The 22,147-nt window shown below is 46.8% G+C and overlaps 1 protein-coding gene across 1 annotated transcript; it reads right to left on the reverse strand.

Annotated features, from left to right (window-relative positions):
- Positions 1 to 6,745: 6,745 nt before the first annotated feature.
- LOC143638172 (N-formyl peptide receptor 2-like) lies at positions 6,746 to 7,783 on the reverse strand. Its single transcript, XM_077105824.1, has one exon. It carries the CDS (start codon positions 7,781 to 7,783, stop codon positions 6,746 to 6,748), a length of 1,038 nt encoding a protein of 345 aa, XP_076961939.1.
- Between the last annotated feature and the right edge of the window lie 14,364 nt (positions 7,784 to 22,147).

The following is a 22,147-nucleotide window of genomic DNA, read 5'->3' on the forward strand; positions in this document are numbered from 1 at the left end:
AAGATCGTCTTCACATTAGTCCCTTAAGATGTCATTGTTAAGTAAATATCATATAAAACCCTAAATTCTCCTAAATAATTCATTAGATTTAGTAATAATAGTGACCATGTTCATGGATTGGTGAGTATAGGACTCTTCATTTTTCCACTTCATTTTTTTGTTATGGTGGGAAAAAATCTTTCCACTGCTCTGACCCTTCATGGTATGGGCACTAGCTGGTACACTGACGAGTCTTCAGAAGGCCACTGTTCTGTCAACCAGCCACTTCAGGATGGAGGGGAATGTGGTTAGACCAGTGAATGTCAGAGTATGAACCCACATCTGTGGGGGGCCATCGCACTGAGTGACCAGCATTTTCCTTCCCTGATCAGTTGTGGCTCTGTCAGCCACTTCCAGTGATCTGGCCACATTCAGAGTGGCCCCAGAGGGCTGCCCCGATCCTGGAAGTAACAGAATGTGTCTTCCTGCGTGGGTATGCCTTCCTGCAGCCTCATGGATCGAGTTACACTCACCTGTTCCTTTGTGATATTACCCCTTTGCCCTGTTTGGGATAGAATGTTCCATGGAAACTCCCTTTGGGTGTCCCCTTCTCTTACTCTGCCTCTGGGTGTGGCCTACCTCGATGTCAGTCAACCTGCTGACAGTGGACATCATGAAGATAGACTCAGGCCCTGAAGCCTGACCCTGGCCTCATTGGAATGGCTTCTCCTCAATAAAAGGGTCAGCACATGGTCAGTCTCTTTCTCTACGTGTGGACCCTTAAGGTCAGAGGAACCATCACAGGACCCCAAAGAAGAAGGTATCTCTGTCTCTTTTGTGGTTATTTTGTGCAGCCCAGTTCCCCTGGAGGGACCCTGAGTGTTTTAGCCATGAGGAATGCGACACACTGCCACACTAATTTGCTATCAAACAAGTCAGCACATCAGGGCTGTGTTCAATACCACAACAGTGCACAAGCCATTCTGTGTGTCCACTGGTGGTAGTTTGGGCAGAAGCTTTATGTGCAGAGAAATACAAAATCCATGACCAGAGTAAAGAGTCCTTTCAAGGAGAATAAGGCACTGGGCCTTCCATGTTAGCAGTGGTCCAGGAGGAGCACCCCTCTGTGGGGTCAGTGGCTGCTCACCCTGGACGATGGGGCCAGGTAAGGACTCAGCATTGATCTCTGCTGCCAGCCACATGGGCTCTCAGCACTGGCTGTGGCCAAACTGTACATTGTAAGCAGAAGTCCCTTTTGCTGATCCCAAGACCATCCCAGCCACCAAAACCACAGTGGGAGTCAGGAAGCAGGTGGGAGTGAGTGCACCCTCTGATTTCATGGCGTTTTTACTGTGTTGGAATGGGGTCGGGGTGATACACAAGGAAGACACTGTTCCTGGTGTAGAACAGCATAGCCTATATAACTCTTTGTCAATGGTGCTTTCTTTTGAACTGGACTTGAGATTTACATCCCGAAACCAAAGTTTGGGTCTGGTCCCTAATGCCACTCCAATAGTGAGAACAAGTTTCAAAAAAAAGGAAGTAAAAAGAAATTTTTATTGCTTTTTGCTAGCAAAAGAAAAACATAGCCTCTGTCCCAGAGGCTGTGATTCTGTCAGGAGGAACCATGAGCCTTTACAGAGGGGATTCAGAGGCTGCACTCCAGCTGTGCCCGGTCAGGAGCCATGATTCATCTGAACCTCGAGAGACAGCTGTTTCTTAGAACTCCCAGTGCCAGCCCCGAAGTCTGCATCCCTTCATTCCTCTGTCCATGAGCTGGAGGACACAGAACTTGGCCTAGGAGGGGAGGAAGGGTGCTCTTGCTTCCCCCGTGGTTAGGGAAGTGGAGAGGGAGAAGAGGAAGGGGAAAGGTCCATTCTAAAATGGGCCACCAGTGATAGAGCAGCAAGGGTCATATGTAAAGCATGAAGTCCACACAAAGTTCAAGGCATAATGTGCTTTCTGTGAGTAGATGATGCACAGCGATCTCTGAGACTGTGGCAGACTGTTTCCACAGAGAGCTAGGCTGTGAACGTACAGCATCCCACGTGTTTTCTCCCCCGCTCCAATCTGGGCTGGGACTTGCACTGACCTTGACCACTGCAGCGTGGCAGAAGGAAGGCCACACACCTTCCAAGTCCAGGTCATAAAAAGACGGAGCCTTCCACCTAGCTCACTCATGCTGGGGGAACCAGCAGCTGGGTTGGGAGAAAACTCAAGCAGTTCTGTGGAGAGGAGCCGCCCTGCTGGCAGAAGCCCCTCAGCCATGGGCCTATGTCACCTGGAAGTGACTCAAGCCTTCAGATGATGCACATCCGCAACAGAGGATGCAACCCTAGGAGGGGTCCCCAAGCCCGAAACACCCAACAAAGCCACTTCCAAACTTTGGCCCACAAACATTGTAAAAGGGAAGAACAGTTTCCTCTTATTTTAAGCTGCTAAGTTTAGGAGATGATTTTCTATGCAGCAATAGATCACTAATACATGGATCAATCAGTACAATATTGGACCACATGTGACATGGATTTAGGCCAAACATTGTGAAGGGCAAAGCACTGTCAGCTCTGTGAGTCTCGCAAAACTTCCATGATAAATTCCTTGACCTTTTTTCCAAATTTACACCTTGATGGCAACTTCAGGTGAAGAGAACACATTGGTCAAAAGTAACCACTTGGAAACTATTGACCTAAAAGGTAAGGTAGAAAGTTAGCCTTAGGATTGGAGGGCATGGCTGGGGAGACACTGGCGTCTGTGTGTGAGTCATGGGTTGTCCTTCCTCCATGACAATATCCCATGTGCTTTATGTGTCCATGCACAAAGCTGATCCTGATTTAGCTGTGCTAGTCGACTGGTTGGTGCGAGATTCTTGTGGGAATGGGGGGGGGGTTGGAAAGGGTGGAAGGAGACTTCTTTTTAATTATTATCAATTCTGTATACGGCTCCTGAAAATCTCTCCTTTCTGAAGAACAAAGTATCAACAGCTTAGCTTGCAGACACCTGCCACCTTGAGACCATGGATAGCTCCCAGAGACCCTTGCACAAGGTGTTAGGGACAACCTGGTTCTCAAGATATATTTTGCTAGCTGGACTTCTGCGGTCCTTCCTGCAGTGTCTGCATGGCCACTAGTATGGAGAAGACTGTTTGCTCTGGGGTGCAAACGGTAAGGACATACCTGTCTATCCAAGAGCTGCCATTAGTTCTTAGTGTTCTGTATAGTATTGGTTCTTAGTCTGTTCTTCACTAAAGAGAATATTTATTCAACTGCTAAGAATCAGGAGAATATGGTTCCATGTCAAAATTAGCAGAAATTCCTCAAAGTGAACAAATTCATGCTCTGAATGGGTGCAACATCCTAAATGGTATTTGAAAAACTACCAAAAGGGAACAACACACCTCCCCAGGTGACTCTGATGGAACGCCCCTAACCAACATCAACATTGTCATGTGGAAGTGGCTACCCAGACTGAGCATGGAGCTGGGGAGATGTGAGCCTGGAACCAGAGGGAAAGCTCAACACCAGATGATGAGTGGCTTCCACATATCTTTTTTTTTTTTTTTTTTAAATCTAGAAGCAGCAGCAGCTCTTAGGGTGCGGTGGACACAGGCGCTATCTCCAGACGCTCCGGGGTCTGGAATGTGCATTCTGAAATAAAGGGGACTTCCTGGATTTGAAAGGCAACTTTCCTCACTCACAAGGACTCAGCCATCCCCTGGGGTACCTCCTGGGAAGTGGAATTGCTGGGGATGCCTCAAGACCTCCTTCCCCTGCCCCGTGCTTGAGCGGCCACAAGGTGACCTGGGAACCCTGCAGAGGGGGCACACCAGCCTGCTGCCACCTTTGGTCCCTGGCTTCTGCTGCTACATCCAGAGAAGGTGCATCTATGTGAACGGGGTGCCCTGTCTCAAGCTGCCTGAATCCACGGTTGAAGCTTTCCTGGTAGAACGGAAAAGGAAAATGAGGTGGACCAGTTGTGTGGTGTGTGTGTGTGTGTGTGTGTGTGTGTGTGTGTGTGTGTGTGTGTGAACTTTTAAAATATAGAAAATAACAGACCAGGTGTTGTGGCACCCAACTGTAATCCCAGACACTAGGGAGGCTGAGGCAGGAGGATCACAAGATCAAGCCAGCCTCTGCAACATAGCTTGACCCTGGCTCCAAATAAAATATTAAATGAAAAGGGCTGGATTAAGCACCCCTGGGTTCAATCCCCTGTACCACCACCACCCCCGGATTATTAAATAAATAATGCATACACATATATTCATAGATATACAATAACCAAGATGAAGATAAGCATGAAGATTAGTACACTTTGCAAAATACACAAATGCCCGAGAGAAGAAATGATGAGCATCAGCATCTCAGGACCCAGTGGCATCCATGCTTCTTCCAGTCATTGTCCCCTCCTTTCCTCACTGTCACCAGGACCTGATTGTCATGGTACTTGAACATCCCTCTCCTCTGTGGTTTGACTCTATAGTTACAAACCCCGAACGCATATTTTAATTTTATGATTTAAATTTTATAGATTGACTCATTTGGTTTCTGCTCTATTTTCTATTTATACCTAAGAATCACTTATATAGATGAAGTTTTTTATAAAAGTCATTTCTGATCAGTAACTTGCTGTAGGAATACACTACAATTTACTTATTCTATCACCGATGAGCTATTTACAGTTTGGAGTTACTATAAACAGTGGTGTAATAAACATTTGGAAACATGTATGCTGCTCAACATGAACGTGTACATATAATTGAGAATATTTGCTCACGTGGAGTTGCTGGTCATAGCAGAGTTAAAAAAAACTCTTAATAGAAACATCAAGTATACGCAAAAGTAAAGAAATAGTATGATAATTTACCAACCTTTATAACTGTTTGTCAATCTTATTTCACTTATTTTCCCTTTCCTTTCTTCTAATATGGAATGTTTTGAAGTAAATTTTATATATTCTATCATGAGTTACTTCAGTCTGTATCTCTAGCAGAGAAGCACTTTAAAAACAAGAGCCACAAGGCCACTGTCACACCCAAGCCCATCGGGCTTCCAGATACACAGACTCCAATAAAGTCTTCTGAGATGTCGCCCTGGGCTTTAGAATGCTGGAAAGGGAGACGGGTCAATCCACACAACCACATGGTGTCTTTTCATTACTCCACAGAGTCACCACATCCATACAAAGGGGTATGTGTGGGAGAAAAATATTCACAAAAAATACCAAGTAAAGGACTCTTACCTGAAATATTCAAAGAACTTTTAAATCTCAACATTAAGAACATAGACAGCTGGGCACAGTAGCGCACATCCTGTGACAGTGAGCCAGAGTGGTTTACTTGAAGCAGACACTCAAAATGGGAAGCACTCCTGAAAATGCAGAGCCAGATGGGCATTTATCAATGTCCTCTGCAGGAGGACAGAGGTTCACCAGACCTGGTCTTACTCAGGTTGTAAGGGCTGGAGAGGGTTCGATTAAATTAATTAATTACTCAAATTTTTGTGGTAATGAGGATGGGACCCAAAAGTGATCCATCACTGAATTACATCCTTTGCCTTTTTATTTTTTATTTTGGAATAGGGTCTGGATCCTCCAGCCTCAGCCTCTGGAGTAGATGAGACTGCAGGTGTGCATCACTGTGCCCAGCTGGAGATTTTTTAATTAGAGATTAAGCATTCTCCCTTGACACCTAAGTGAAAGTGTTGTTTATTAATCCATTAGTTCAATAAATATTGATTTATTCAATCAACATGACAGTTGTTATTTTATACATAGAGGATGAAGATCCATCAGTGAGAGATGACCAAAATCTCTGCCTTTGGGTATATTTTACATTCTCATTGTTTGAGAGAAACCTTGTCCAGTTCTGTATACAATTATGCTTTTTCATTACTATTTGACAGTTTTGATAAAACATCTACATCCCAAAACTGAAATAGAAGGGAGGGAAAACTGAATCATTACTATTAAAGAAATTGAACATGTTACTAAAAATCATCCCAGGAAGAAAACCCAAGGCTTACTGGATTCACTAGTGAGTTTTTCTAAACATTTAAGAATGTAACACCAGAAAATAGAAGCATAGGAATTACTTCCCAACCCCTTTTAGGAGACCCTTGTAAGTTTGATGTAAATGTGGCCAGAACATCAGAGGAAAGTGAAGTAACAGAGATAACAGAGCCACCCTGGCATACACAGAGCCCACACCAATGCAGTGGGATAGACTACAAGTACACAAAGCAAACCATGATGGAGCATGCTTTATTACAGGAGGACAAGGGAAGGGAACATAATCAATCTAATTTATGATCAGGTAAAAGGATAAAAAATATAAACTTAATATATGTAGAAAATACATTTCCTAAAATCCAATAACCACTTGTGTTTTTTTTAAAAAGGGAAATTTTTAGCAAACTAGGCACAGGAGGAAACTTATATAGTCTCATATTTTAAAAAGAGGAACAAAAAGCCTGCAGCAAACATTTTACTTAATGATGAAGTATACAGTTTTACTTGTAGTATCTAGTCTGATCTAAGCCTTATAAATTCATTACTCTTCTCCCTTAGACTCTTTCTCCACCTCCTCTTAGCCCAGGGTACAGGCGCAGGTCAAGTACCAAAAATGTCACCCAGACTACCAAAACCCCATTGTCTGTTTCTTTCCCCAAATCAGGGGACACAGAAGGACTTTTTCAGGGTAAGTGAGAACATGGCTGGAGAGAAAAGAAATCTGGATCTGGGACCAGGGTGGGCTACCCCAGACCCCTCCTCACTTTGCCTGTAACTCAACCTCTGTAGGGAGACAGGAAGAGTTGGTGGCTAAGTCACTAGGCTGGGCCAAGTCCTCGCTCAGGGCCCTCTCCAGACTGGCCGGCAAGGAGTGGATCAGCCTCTTCCGGAAGTCGTGGCCCACGAAGACGTACAGCATCGGGTTGAGGCAGCTGTTGAAGAAAGCCAGTGAGATGATCAGGTTGACCAGGACCAAGGGAATTTGGTACTTATCATTGAACAACATCTCCTCGAGCCAGACCGAGCTGAGGAGGCTGAACAATTGCAGGGGGAACCAGCAGATGAAGAAGGAGGCCACCACAGCAGTGAAGACCTGCAGGGGGCGGCTGGAACGGATCAGGCCCTTCCTGCGGATCTTGGCAGCAATGAGCCCGTAGCAGACAGTGATGATGGACATGGGCATGATGAAGCCTAGGATGAACTGGGTTATGTTTGTCAATTTCAGCTTGATGATGCCCACATTCAGCGTCTCCTTACCCCAGGGATTCAAAATGTAGAAGCAGTACACATTTCCTATCGGATCCTTGACCGTAGTAACAAAGATGAAAACCGGCAACGTGAGAACGAGGGCCAGAATCCAGGGTGCGACCATCACCTTCTTGGCCAAACTTATGGTGCGGTGGTTCTGGGCCCAGACCGGGTGCAGGACACAGATGCAGCGATCCAAAGCGATCAGAGTGATCAGGAAGATGCTCCCCAACAGGTTTATGCTCCCCATAACGTGAACCAACTTGCAGAGGAACCAGCCAAAAGGCCATATTCCCCCCATGGCCATGGAGACGATGCGGATCGGCAGGATGGCCGTGAAGGAGAAGTCGGCCAAGGCCAGGTTCAGATAGCAGATGGTGGTGACCGTGTGCGTCATGCGGAAGCCAGCCACCCAGATGACCAGCCCGTTGCCCAGCACACCAAGGACAAAGGTGACGGCGAGTACCACCAGCGGGATTATCTCCAGAACTGCGTAGTCAGAGGACAACTCTTCAGATCTGTTGTGAGGAAAGGAGAAGTTGGCATCCATCTCGCCCACACCTGAAACACATCAACAGTGGCCGTTTCTCAGGTGTGCGTCCATCTCTCAGCATCCCTGTTCAGAGCCCACCTCACCCACCTCTGTGGCGCCTATCCCAGAGAGGGACCCGTTCTACCAAGCCTCGTGGGCAGCAGTACCACAAGATACTGGCACTCTCCTGCATGTTCTTTTGGGAAAGGATGATTCTTCCTATTCCCACAATCCTTAGTCCACATCCTGCCTCCCAGGAAGATTACTTTACCAAGAAGACTGCAAGCCCCGTGCACCAGCAGAAAAACTAAACCGAGAGGGCACAGGCCACCCAACTGCTGGAGCAGGCACTGAGCACAGCGAGGAAAGCAGCCAGGAGGTTGCAACCTGCTTCCACCCACGACTCAGTGCAAAAATGATAGCATTTCAGTGCCCAGTTCATGCAGTCCCCAGGTCCCTTGACAGCCCTTGACTGATGGTGCAGCCACCATTTCAGTTACTTTAATGGTTTCAGCTACTGTTTCAGCAGTGGAGAGCAAAGTGCCTGTGGATTCTGTGCTCTCCCCAGTAGAAGCCTGAAGGGCGACTTGGTGCTGTGTGGTCATGGGTTACAGCCTTGAATTCTGTGCTGCAGGAAGACAGTGAGATAGGCAGCTCTGAACCCACTGTCCCTGCCTGAGCTCAAGTGCTTCTCTGATTGAGATGCAGAGAATCTGCACGTGTTGTACAGCTTCAGGGACATAAAGTGTAGGAGAGTAACATGTTCTGTTAGATATGAGGGTTCTCATGAGAAACCATGCACGGTGTTCATTTCTAGACATGGGATCCAGTTTCGTCTATGGAAGAGCTCTACGATGCTCATTATTTTTAGCTTTTGCAAGAATAAATTGGTATTCAGAGCTATTATACAACCTGCTGAAGGTCTCTTAAATAGGAGAGGAAGGATCTCAGTCCAGCGTGGTCTGCAAATAGTGTGGCTCATGATAACCTTGTAAGGTCACCACGCATCATTCCACCTGGACAGAAACCACAGCCCTGAGGGGCCAGCAGGGGTCCCACCAGCCGGTGGAGGTGGCAAGATTTGAAAACTAGGCTCTACCAATTCCAGAGAGAACACCTTTACCACTCTAATCACCCTTGAAAGACGGCCAGGTGGGATGGCACCTGGTGTCTGGCACTCTGTCCTTGGTCTCCTCCCTTCTCGTTCCTTCTGTCCTGGTCTCTGCTCACCACAGGCAGTGAGTCCTCTATGGGGCATGTGTAGCCTCAGTAGGGTTTCTCAGCCTCGGACCTCCTGACATCCGGGGCTGCGAGATTCCTTGTGGAGGGGGATGTCACATGCATTGTGGGTTAGTTAGGAGCATCCACCAGACGTCAGGGCAAGTCCCCTCTAATGACAACCAAACTGCTGTAGACATTATACAATGTCTCTCAGGTGTCAAACCACCCAGGTTGAAGGTCACTATTTTAAAGACTACCAGGCTCCAGAGGCAGATACAGCTGCCTTCCAATCCCATCTGGATGCCTCCCAACATGAGTTCTAGGTCAATGGCACCTCTCTGAGCCTCAGTTCCCTCCTCTGAAGGAGAGGAGAGGCTTTTATGGTGAAGACTGAATTTCAGATGAGCACTAAATAAGAATAGGTGGAAATTTTCTGGGAATGATGAAGCAAGTCTATTTTATTTATTTATGTTTTTATTTTTTGGTACCGTGGATTCAACTCAGGGGTGCTTAACCACTGAGCCAAATCCTCAGTCCTTTTCAATTTTTATTTTGAGACAGGGTCTCACTGACTTGCTTAGGATCTCGCTAAATTGCTGAGGCTGGCTTTGAACTTGCCATCCTCCTGCCTCAGCCTTTCAAGCTGTGGGATCACAGGTGAGCATCACCTGCCCTGCTGGAGGAAGTCTAGCAGGTGGGGACCCTGCCCTGGCAGGCTCTGTGCATCGGGGCTTGGCTCAGCTATGCGGTGTAGAAGTTCCAGGTGAGGGGAGGAGAGTGCTCCACAGTAGGAGCTGCACCTGGACATCGCCCACCCTCAAGCAGCTTCCACTCGACCCGCTCCCACCTTGGCGGCTCTTGGAGATCTCATGTGTTAACGTGTGTTAAGCACTGAATATGCTCAGAGATCCTGCAAATGCTTTGTGTTGGTTATAATTAGTCTAATCACGGTGCACATGAGGCAGTTAGGACTTAGATTGGTTACATTAGTGGTTTGAACGTCCAGGAAGAGAGCTAGAGACAGAACTTGAGTTTGGCTGACTGATTCCTCCAGAACTTGCTCTGAACCCTCTCCCACCCCAATTTCCCTCAATAGACTCGGGTTTCCTCTTTCCACCTCCAGTCATCCCACTGGGCACTTAGAGGGTATGCAGCACTCAATGGGCTCTAAGTGCTCCATTCAGATGCCCATATAACAGGAAGGACAACGGTGGCCGGATCCTCGAGGCAGAGCTGGGCCATCTTGGCTGCAGGGGGGAGCAGGAATCTGCACCTGCAGAGGGTCCTGCGCTGGTGCTGGGGGCCCCGAGGGTGAGATGTGCCAATCCTCCTGATGACAACATCCTGGCTTTGGGACAGACACCACTTTGTGTAACAAAGGAAATGCAGCTCAGAGAGGGAAGTGACTTGCCCAATGTCCCCGTTATTAAGGGGCCACTGATTTCAGGACCATAGATTTCAGGTGGAAACGGCACTTCCTTGCTAACTCACTGGACCCACAGCACCTCACGTTGCCACCTTTCCTATGGCCCTCCAGTGCTTCCACTGTCCCTGATGCCATCTGACTGGGATCCCTGCCCTCAGCTCAAGGTGTCCTGTGCTTGTCACCGCAGGCACCGGGGTTTCATTCTCCACTGCTGGGGGTCCTCTCTCACCCTCCAGCAGCTCCCTCCAGATCCCCCCACCCAAGATGCACCTCCCACCAGATCACCCCCAGGGCCATGTCCTCTCCTCTCCTAATGGACCTTCCTTGGCCTGGGTTCCCTCCCGACTTCAGCCCTGGGCCTCTGAGGACTGTGGAAGGAGGCCGCCCGAGGCTTGGGGGGTCACTGACTGGCCTGTCCTCTTCTCACGGTTTCTGGACTCCACAATGACTTACGACCCCCTCTGGCCAAACCCCCTGGCTCCTTCCCAGGGACAATCCGAGTTAGACCCCCTTAGGCCTCTGCTCCCTGAGAGCTCTCCTGATGCTTGAGGCGATGAAGTCGACCTCCACGTTCTTGTCCTCTTGGTAGCTCCACTGGCCCCTTTCTTTCCAGCCCAACCTACACCTTCGTGTTCTTCTTATTTTTTACCAGACTCCACACTTGACTGTAAGTGGTGGCTGCACCTGGGCTAGAGCCTTTCACAGGTGAGACCCTCCCGTGTCCCCTGCAGGCATCCTGCTGAGGGCGTCTCACGATGTGGCCAGCTGAGCCACTTCCCCGGAGCTCTCCTCTGATACAAGGAACTGACTTCCTGACACCTCCCCAGGGAGTCCTGGCACCCCGCCTGACAGACACGGCCCACACCAGACTCCCAAGTGTCCCAACTGCGGCTCTCCCAGTGCTTACTATTTTGAGTTTCAGATTCACTGATTAAAACTCCTAATACAGAACTGATCGTTGACTTCATTTTCCTTTGCCCTCAAATCCAGTCCAAACCTACTGATTCTGAATGTCGTGACCACACAGCAGAATCGTCCTCATCACCACTATGCTGGCCCATGGTCCTTTGTATCGTCACAACCTTGCATTGACTTGGTCCTGAACCTGCTGCCTACCCCCTCCCCACACCCAATCCATTTTCTAGACAGAAACCAAATGACATGTGTGTGTGTGTGTGTGTGTGTGTGTGTGTGTGTGTGTGAGTGGTGCTGGGGATTGAACTCAGCTGGACAAGCACTCTACCACTGAGCTACATCCACAGTCCCTTTTTATTTTGAGACAGGCTCTCACTATAGGCTGGCCTCTAACTTTCCATCCTCCAACCTCAGCCTCCCAAGAAGTGGGGATTCCAGGTGTGCTCCATGGCACCTGGTCCAAATGATCTTTCAAAAGGACAAATAAGATCACGACATTGAAGCCAGGCGTGGTGGTATGAGTCTGTAGTCCTAGTCACTTAGGAGGCTGAGGCAGGAGAGGCACTCGGGCCCAGGAGTCCAGGCCAGACTGGGCCACCTGTTTTGGTCACCTGCCTCAAAACACAAAATTTTACAACTCATGACTTTACTGGGCTCAGAGCCTCCAGCCATGTCCACTCAGATCTTACACACCACGTTCCTGCCTCATGGAGCTCTTTGGAGACCTTGAATGTGCAAGCTCACTGCCCCCTTGGGGACTTGTGTGCTTTGTCCCCTGCAGCCTCTGGCATCCTTCCTTGTGAGATGCCCTTGCCCGGCTCATCCTGCATATTCTTGTGTCATCTTAAATTTTACGTCCTCAGCCACCAGGGCTATAAGCCACCCCCACCCCAGGCACGGCCTGCCTCACCGGATGCTTTTCTAGTTCATTTATTCATTAATTTTTTTCCATCCTAGAACCCCCCTGCACTAGGTGGCCATCTGCACAGGACGGTCCAGCTCGCTCAAGGCTGTGTCTGGAGTCACACTGCCCAATACAAACATGACAAATCAGAGCCACAGATCTACAGTTTTCCAGGATCCAGGGGAAAAAACAAGTTTTAAAATTCAGGGGCAATGTTTTATTTAACCCATTATATCCAAAATAATATCACTGGAACATATCACCAAAATAAAAAGTATTGAGCTGGGTGTGGGGGAGCATACCTGTAATCCCAGCTACTTGTGGGTTGAGGCAGGAGGATCCTGAGTTGGAGGACACCTTAGTGAGACCCTGTCTCAAAAAGTAAAAAAGAATAAATAAATTAAACAGAAGCAATTTTTTTAACATTCTGTCTTTGAATATCGCGAGCACGTTTTGCCCTCTGCACACTCCAGGTGAGAGCTTGCAGCCCTCTGCTGCAGGAGGGTCTGATACTGCTCTGCTCTTGGTTTAGGAGCTACCTGTCATGAACAGGTCTTCAGACAATATTTCTTAAATTGTTAAACCCCAACTTACTATGAGCTGGGGTCCTCTCCCTGTGGCCTGGCTTCCTGTGGAGTGACTCAGGCTCTCTGAGCTCTGGCAGGGACTTTATTAAGGTGGGAGGGGCACAGGGTGTCAGGGCCCATCATGTGACAGAAGCCCAGGGTGCCTCACCCTGTCCTCCACGGGCTCTTGTAACATGTCTGCAGCTACCTCACCTCTAATCTGCTGTCCCCAGATATCAGGCATCATGGAATCCAGCCTCTTGTGAGTCAGGAAAGTGACAAGGACCAAGGTGGGAAGGATGGGAGACAAGCCGTGGAAGTCGGGGAGTCTGGGAAGCACAGCTCACTCCTCTGCTTACACAACACCTCGGGTGCGAGATGTTGGGGTTTTCCACACTGAGTAATCCTCCAGTCCTCTGTGGACGGAGGAGAGTGTCCTGCAATTCTGTTCTGTGCTTACCCCTCCCAGATGCAAGGGCAGGGAGCAGCGTGCCACCTCTCCATGGGAGGAAGGTAAAGAACTTTGTGTCACTTGTGAAACATTGCACTGTGGCACTGAGGGACACCGTCACCCAGGTGGGAGCCTGCAGGGGGAGTAGAGTACATTGGCTGCTGGGGTCCCCACAGGAAGCATCAGAGATGCAGAGGCTCAAGCATAGAAAGGGCTTTCCCCCAGTGCTGGAGGACTGCACTTCCAGATCCAGGCGTCCACAGGGCTGGCTCTTCCCAGGGCCTCTCTGTGGCTTGTGGATGGCCCTCTCCCTGCAGCCTCCACCTGGCCTGGGCTCTGTGCCCATCTTCGTCCTCCTCTAAGGAGGACATCTGGAAAAGAGGTTAGGCCCACCCTGATGGCCTCGTTTTAGCTCCTGAAAGGCCCCACCCCAAGTAGCCACGTTCTGAGCTGCTTCAGTGTGAGATCCGGGGAGGGGGCTCTGGACAATGGAGCTGTGGAAAGGGCACCCCAGACTTACTGGAGAGGGGCTCATACAAACAGACGAGGAAGACCACTGCCTGCAGTTCAACAGCGAGGTCACAGCAGGGGACAGGGGCTGGGGCTGTTGGCCATGGGGGGTGGAACGTGAAGCCCGCCCGGAGGGGTCCACACAGAGAGAATGCAAAATCAGAGACAAGAGCATTCTTCTGATGACAGGATGTTTGTGTTTGCCATGCAGGAATTCATGGTGAGTGATTCGCATCAGTTATAGTAGCTGTTCAGTTAAAACGAAAGGCCTCTGTAAATAGTGTGACTCTGGACTCAGAGGTGAAGAGACAGACTCAGGATGATTCATCCAGGGGTCAAATGAGCCAAGAATGGATTTTACATTTTTTACTAATTGAAGAAAACCAAAAAAGAACATTTCATGACAGTGAGAAGTGACATAGAAGGGTGGGATGGGGTGTGGCTTGGTGGTAGAGTGCTTGCCTGGCATGCACGAGGTCCTGGGTGCCCTCGTCAGCACTGGGGCAGGGAAAAGCACCAAATCCAATTGCAGTGTCCTGAGATAATGTGTATGAGCCCAGCTGTCCTCCTGCAGTCCAGCAGGGCTGAGCAGCTGCCCGAGGACTCTGTGCCCTGCCGAATGTGGACTCTTCACTATGTGGCCCATAACGGAAAATGCTGGCCCTGACTAAATGGTAGGTCAGTCTCACAACCAGTGGCCTGTGGGCCTGGTTTCCAGCCCAGGAGGCACCACCCCAGGCTCACAGCCATGTCAGGCAGCCCTGGTTCAGTGGGTGGAGGGCGTGTGCATCATGCCCAGATATGCCCCCTGGCTGGACCCCAGGACCACTTCCTTGGGCTTGGCCTAGATTAGGCAATGGGGCCACCTGAGTGGAGGCGGCTTTGAGACTTTCCTTCTTACGTCACCCCAATAGGCTGTGCTGCTCAAGCTCATCTGTGCGTTTTGCAGATCCTGGTAGGCTATGCGCAGAGTGTTTGGGAGCCAGGAACAGAACCTGCCTCTGGGCACCAGGCAGGAGCACCAGGAAGAGCCACCAGCCTTGAGGAGACGTCGAGCTGTGCTGGGCACTACTCCTGCAGAGTCCTCCTCTCTGGGGCCCTCTTGGCCCTTCTCCACCAGGCACAGTGGTGTCCCCCTCCATACTCCTCACTTGACTTCTCCCCCAAGTGTGCCTTGCTCGTGACTCTCAGATATATTCCTCCCTTGGGAGTCTTCTGGAATATATCTGTTTGTATGATCGCAAATAAATTCTTATATAATTCAAATGTAAAGATATCTCATTCTGATTTCAAAACTTCAGTGATGCTCTGTGTCTTCCCCACTGTCCTGGCTTGGGGATGCTGCAATGGGATGCAGGAGCTCTGGCAGCTACCTTGTAGCCCAAGGTGTCAATCAGGAAGAAATCCACAATATTTAGGATGAAAAAGTGGACAGATTCAAATAAATATGGATCATGATTGTATTGTCCAGACAGAACCTAATCTATTCCTACTCAGTCCTGTTCAGTCTTTCCATATTTCTTTACATCACTCAGAACCTTAGGTGACACATAAAGTTTCAGGAGCCCTGGCACCTTGTGGAAGTGGACAGTTGGTGGCTGAGGCTGATGCTCAGACCTGGCCTACGGTCCCAGCCTCCTGGCCTCCCTTCACCTCTCTGCTCCGGGTTCCTCTCCCATCTGCATCTCTGCCTCTTGCTGCTCTTCACCAACCTTTCTCACCCCAGGACTTGCCCCTTTCTTTATCATGATTGCTTGGGAGAAGGGGCCTGGCTGCCCAGATCCCCTGGCCCTTGATGGGGGGAAGTTTGAGCATCTGCAGCCCACAGGGGATCCAAGCTGAGGAAAACGCCCAGGAGGCAGAGTTTCCAAAAAGCCCCAGGGCACTCCCTAGATGTGGGGGCATGTTCTTGGGTCCTCCTGAACCACCAGGAGTCCTGGTTTCCCCTTTTTTCTGTTGCCCAACTTGTTTCAGTTCCTGCCCCTTCCCCCTGCCCCTGGGAACATTTTCTGCTGACTCTCGGGGCCTGAGTCACTCCCCTGGAAATAAGGACTCAAGCTCCCAGAGCAAGGACCACGGCTGAGGGCTACACACAGGTGAGAGGCCCGTGCAGCTGGGCTGTGGAGCTGGGCAAGGGTGTTCTGAGCAGAGAGTGGGGTACAGAAGACCCCGGGGTAAGTCCTAGAGAAAGCAGGACGAAGACGTGGGCCCAGCAGACACGCACCCCTCTCAGGATGCTCTGCTGTGAAGGATGGCCAGGGAATGGGCTGCAAACTGAAACCTGGGCTGAAGTCAAAGAGGGACTGTGTAAAGATGAGCAGCTCTGCAGCCCCCTGGGTGCCGAGGAGCAATCAGGAGTTGAGAGGAAACACGGATGCTGCAGGAGGAAGGGGATCAGGGAGGGAAAGAAACGGGGCAGGGTGCTCTGGGGCCTGAGGACAGGGTGGGTCTTGGGCCAGGATGTTGAGATCTGCTCACAGAGCTGAAGCCAGAGAACAGCAGCTCTGAGCAGCCAGGGCAGTGACTCTGCTGGGACAGGAGGCAAGGGCTTCTGCTGTGGGTGGGAGGGGGAGAGGAGGCTCGGAGCTGTGAGGGGAAGAACTGAAGGTGCCATTATAGGTCATGTCATGCTGCCAAGGAGCCTTGGGCAGCAGGGATGTGTCCACGTCCTGTGTGGTCCTGGACCTGACGAGGGAGAATCCAGCTCTGCCCCCTTGAGAACTGCAAACCGAGGTCACACCCTGCTGCAAGCCCCAGTGTCCTCCTCCATCCCCATGTCCACATGGAGCTTGGGGAGATCAGAAGGTGAAGCCGTGGCACACTGACAGGCAGCACCTGGGCTCACGTTCACAGGGAACCAGTGTTTCTCCTGTGAACTGTGGTGGAGCCTGAGTCCCACGCTTTCTTCTCTGTCCTTCCCCATCCTATCATTGCAGAACCTTCCTTATCCATTGCACAAAACTTCAAGGGTTGCCTTAGAGATGCATGAGAACAAGCAGTCCACCAACTGTCTCTGCAGTTGCCGGGAGGTGGGGGAGGCATCTCCAAGTCATTTCTGAGGAAAGAGCATTGGGGTTCCGTAGAAATGTGAACCCCTGGTGCAATTTCAAACAACCAGCAGGCACTTTATAAAGCAAGAAGAATCAAATGGCATTGATTTTAATTCAAGATTTTATTAAATAATCATATAACCATATAGCCAAATTATTTAAATATGTAGTTAATGTAAAAATTTATTATTTTGGTACCAGGGATTGAACCCACAATTCCCAGCCCTTTTTGTATTTTTATTTAGTGACAGGGTTTCACTATGTTGCTGAGGCTGGCCTTGAACTTGAGATTCTCCCACCTCAGCCTCCTGAGCCTCTGGGATGACAGGTGTGTGCCACTGCACTGCACCTGGCTATAAAAGTTATAAACAAGATATCACACATTACCTTCTTCATCTGAAGTCTTCCAACTCTAATGGGTAATTTTACTTTATGGCCCATCTCAAATAGGACTGGCTGTGTTACAAGTGCTTAAAGCCCATGTGAGGACCCCCTGCCATGTGAGATGGCCTGTGTGTAGAGGTGGCACAGCCCAGCGGGTCAGAAAGAACCTGGCTACTGGAAGACTCCAAGCAATGAGCTTAAATGCCCTAAATCTGCACAAGGAGTATCATACTTGAGAGAGAGAGAGAGAGAGAGAGAGAGAACCCACAAACCCACCACCCTAGCCTTACTCCGTGTGTATGTGTCTGTCATCTGTCACTGAGCCTCTTGGTACTGACTCATCCACCCCTTGAGGACGCCTGCTGCACAGATCAGAAGAGACCAAGGCCTGGGGCCTGAGCCTGGCTTGTACTCTACCATCGAATCTCCTGAGATGGCTGCGTTTGGACCGTCCTTTCTATCTTGGTCTTCTGCATCCCTGAGAATCAAAGCCCATCCAGTGGGCAGAGAAGAGCATCCCATCCACCTACCGGGGTAGCCCCAGAGGCCAGGGGAGACAGGGTCCTCTGCCCAGGCTCCTGCTGACACAGAGGCCACCTGATGTAACCCTGGCCAACATGTTACCGGTTGTCACTCTGATTTTTTCCCCCTCATTCAAAACTCTGGAGTATTCATTAAGATGTGCCTGCCACATGCAGACCTGATTGAAGACCTAGCCTCACTTTTTCCCACAGTTTACTTTATTTTCAACTAAAACACATTTTCCATTGGTTACTTTTATGTTCACCTAGTTTAGAACACAGAAATTGTGGGCGAGTTGCAAGGTGACAACCCCAGTGGTGGGAGTTGCCCAGATCAATAGAGGTCTTATGCTTGATTTTTTCCTAATGTTGAGTTGAATAGGTTGACCTCTAGTCCCTTGACAGGTTTCTTTAGGAACTCCCCCTTTTCTCTACATCCAACTACTAAACAAATGTTACAAATTTTTTCTAGCAATAATAGTTCTAGTTAATCTTCTTGATTATTTTTCTCTTTAATGATGGTAATAGGAATGAATATGACAATTATAAAAACAAAATGCTACATCTTCTATATCTGAGATATCCTATTTTATGATGTTTTGGTTATTGTCAGATTTTTCAATCTTCTATTTCAATCTGTGGCCTGAGGCTAACTTGTACTCTCCTGACTTTCACCCTTCTAATTTCTAAATACATGCACAAAAATTCTATTTTAACTATGTTACTGTGGTAGTAGGAGCAAATGTGACTCCATTTTGTTTTATGACTTCATGCTATAAAACCATGCCAAGTAAAGGGTGAGGACTGGGGCAAGATTTCTTTTCCTTTTGCTATAGAAACCTTTAAGAACACCGAACTACTTAATGGGGTATTGCTTCTGTAACTAGGGTAACAGGCCTCTGTTTCTGTAACTGGGGTGACTGGGCTAACTGTGATTGGTTAGGCTTCCCTCTGCTTGACTGCACTGTCCTGCTTCTGTAACCTGGATTGCTTGCATTGGTTAGACCCCCTGAACATCCCTTTTGTGGTTTTCAGGCTTATAAGGATTGCCCTTGCAATTCTTTGCGGCTGATCAGGCGAAGACCTTTATGTTATGGTCAGCCGCCACCGGTGTGCATCAATAAAGGCTTGATTTGACTGCTTTAAAGTACAATAAAATTCATCATTTGTAGTCATAGTCTCCCACACAAAGGAGAGACCCTGGAGATACACAAAACCAAAATAAATTTATAGGTGTAAATAGTAACTCAGCAGTCAAACAGAGCCAGAAGTAACATGAGCATCATGAAAAAGCAAGGAAGAAAAGGAGTACAAACAATGCATGACAGCCTAAATCTACAAGAGAACCTAGAGGCATCAGAAAAAATGGTCAAATAAAGAACTCAAGGAATACCTTACGCAGATGGAATCGAATCTTAAAGAGGTCATGAGACAGCAAATTCAAACAATGAAAGAACACACTGACAATGAACTACATAAACAGATTCAAGAAGCAAATAAGCAACTTTACCAGGAGATTATAAAAAAAATCACACAATAATCCTAGAAATGAAGGAAACTATAAACCAAATTAAAAACTCAGACGCGAGTATCACTAGCAGAGTGGAGCAAGTAGAAGTCAGAACATCAGACAATGAAGACAAAATATATCATCTCAAAAAGAGCCTAGCCAACTCAGAAAGGCTGGTAAGAAACCACGAGCAAAACATCCAAGAGATATGGGATAACATAAAAAAAACCAAACTTTAAGAGTCATCGGGATAGAGGAAGGTATGGAGGTCCAAACCAAGGGAATGAGCAATCTGTTGAATGAAATAATTTTAGAAAACTTCTCTGACATAAAAAAAGAAAACAGATGTACAAATTCTAGATTCATACAGACACCAAGCATACAAAATCACAGTAGACCAACTCTAAGACACATTGTTATAAAGATATCCAATATACAGAACAAAGAGAGAATATTAAAAGCTACAAGAGAAAAGAGGAAGATTACATTCAGGGGTAAACCAATTAGTTTAACAGCTGATTTTTCATCACAGACGCTGAAAGCGAGAAGATCCTGGAATAAAGTATTTCAAACACTGAAAGACAATGGATGCCAACCACGAATTTTGTATCCAGCCAAATTAAGCTTCAGGTATGACAACGAAATAAATTCTTTCATGATAAACAAAAGTTAAGAGAATTTGCAGCCAGAAAACTAGCACTGCAAAGCATCTTGGGCAAAACACTACATGAGGAAGAAATGAAAAACAACAACCAAAACCAACAGTGGGAAGTACCTCAATAAAGCGAGAATGGGGGAAAAAAGCTAATCATAAAGGGAGAAACAAACCAAATTAATAAAAATAGGTAAATAATCAAACATGACTGGAAGTACAAACCATATATCAATAGTAACCCTATATGTTAATGGCTTAAACTCACCAATAAAGTGACATAGGCTGCTAACATGAATTAAAAAAACACATCCGACAATATGTTGCCTTCAGGAGACACATCTGATTGGAAAAGACATACACAGACTGAAGGTGAAAGGTTGGGAAAAATCATACCACACACACGGTCCTCAGAAGCAAGCAGGGGTGGCCATCCTCATATCAAATAAGATTGACTTCAAGACTAAGTTAATCAAAAGGGATAAGGAAGGACACTATATACTGTTAAAGGGAACCATTCACCAACAAGACATAACAATTATCAACATTTATGCACCAAATAATGGTGCTGCGACGTTCATAAAACAAATTCTCCTCAAGTTCAAGAGTCAAATAGACCACCATACAATAATTATGGGTGACTTAACACACTTCTCTCACCATTGGAAAGATCTTCCAAACAAAAGTTGAATAAAGAAACTATAGAACTCAATAACACAATTAATAATCTAGACTTAACTGACATATATAGAATATATCAACCATCATTAAGCGGATATACTTTTTTCTCAGCAGCACATGGATCCTTCTCAAAAATAGACCATATATTATGCCATAGGGCAAACCTTAGAAAATATAAAGATGTGGAGATAATACCATGCATCTTATCTGATCATAATGGAATGAAACTGGAAATCAATGATAAAAGAAGGAAAGAAAAATCCTACATCGCTTGGAAAATGAACAATTTGTTACTGAATGATCAATGGGTTACAGAAGACATAAAGGAGGAAATAAAAAAATTCTTAGAGATAAATGAAAATACAGACACAACATATCGGAATCTATGGGACACAATGAAAGCAGTTTTAAGAGGGAAATTCATTGTCTGGTGTTCATTCCTCAAAAAAAGAAAAAAACAACAACAAATACATGATCTCACACTTCATCTCAAAACCTTAGAAAAGAAAGAGCAAAACAACAAAATAGCAGAAGGCAAGAAATAATTAAAATCAGAGCTGAAATCAACAAAATTGAAACAAAAGAAACTATTGAAAAAATTGACAAAACTAAAAGTTGGTTCTTCAAAAAAATGAATAAGATCAACAGAACCTTAGCCATGCTAACAAAAAGAAGAGAGAGAACTCAAAATACTAGCATATGGAATGAAAAAGGCAACATCACAACAGACACTACAAAAATACAGAAGATAATTAGAAATTATTTTGAAACCCTATAGTCCAATAAAATAGAAGATGAAGACATCAATAAATTTCTTAAGTCATATGATTTGCCCAGATTGAATCAGGAGGATACACACAACTTGAACAGACCAATATCAATGGAGGAAATAGAAGAAGCCATCAAAAGACTACCAACCAAGAAAAGCTCAGGACCGGATGGGTATACAGCGGAGTTTTACAAAACCTTTAAAGAAGAACTAATACCAATACTTTTCAAGTTATTTCAGGAAATAGAAAAAGAGGGAACTCTTCAAATTCATTCTACGAAGCCAACATCACCCTGATTCCGAAACCAGACAAAGAGACTTCAAAGACAGAAAACTACAGACCAATATCTCTAATGAACCCAGATGTAAAAATCCTCAATAAAATTCTGGCAAATCAGATACAAAAACATATCAAAAAAAATTGTGCACCATGATCAAGTGAGATTTATCCCTGGGATGCAAGGCTGACTCAATATACAGAAATCGATAAATGTTATTCACCACATCAATAGACTTAAAGATAAAAACCATATGATCATCTCGATAGTCGCAGAAAAAGCATTCAACAAAGTACAGCATCCCTTTATGCTCAAAACACTAGAAAAAGCAGGGATAACAGGAACTTACCTCAACATTGTAAAAGCTATCTATGCTAAGCCTCAGGCTAGCATCATTCTAAATGGAGAAAAATTGAAGGCATTCCCTCTCTAAAATCTGGAACAAGACAGTGTTCTCAAAACACTGGCCAGAACAATTAGACAGATGAAAGAAATTAAAGGCATAAAAATAGGAAAAAAAAGAACTTAAATTGGCACAATTTGC

Source organism: Callospermophilus lateralis, chromosome 18 (genome assembly GCF_048772815.1).
Source record: "Callospermophilus lateralis isolate mCalLat2 chromosome 18, mCalLat2.hap1, whole genome shotgun sequence".
In the NCBI taxonomy this organism is placed as follows: domain Eukaryota; kingdom Metazoa; phylum Chordata; class Mammalia; order Rodentia; family Sciuridae; genus Callospermophilus; species Callospermophilus lateralis.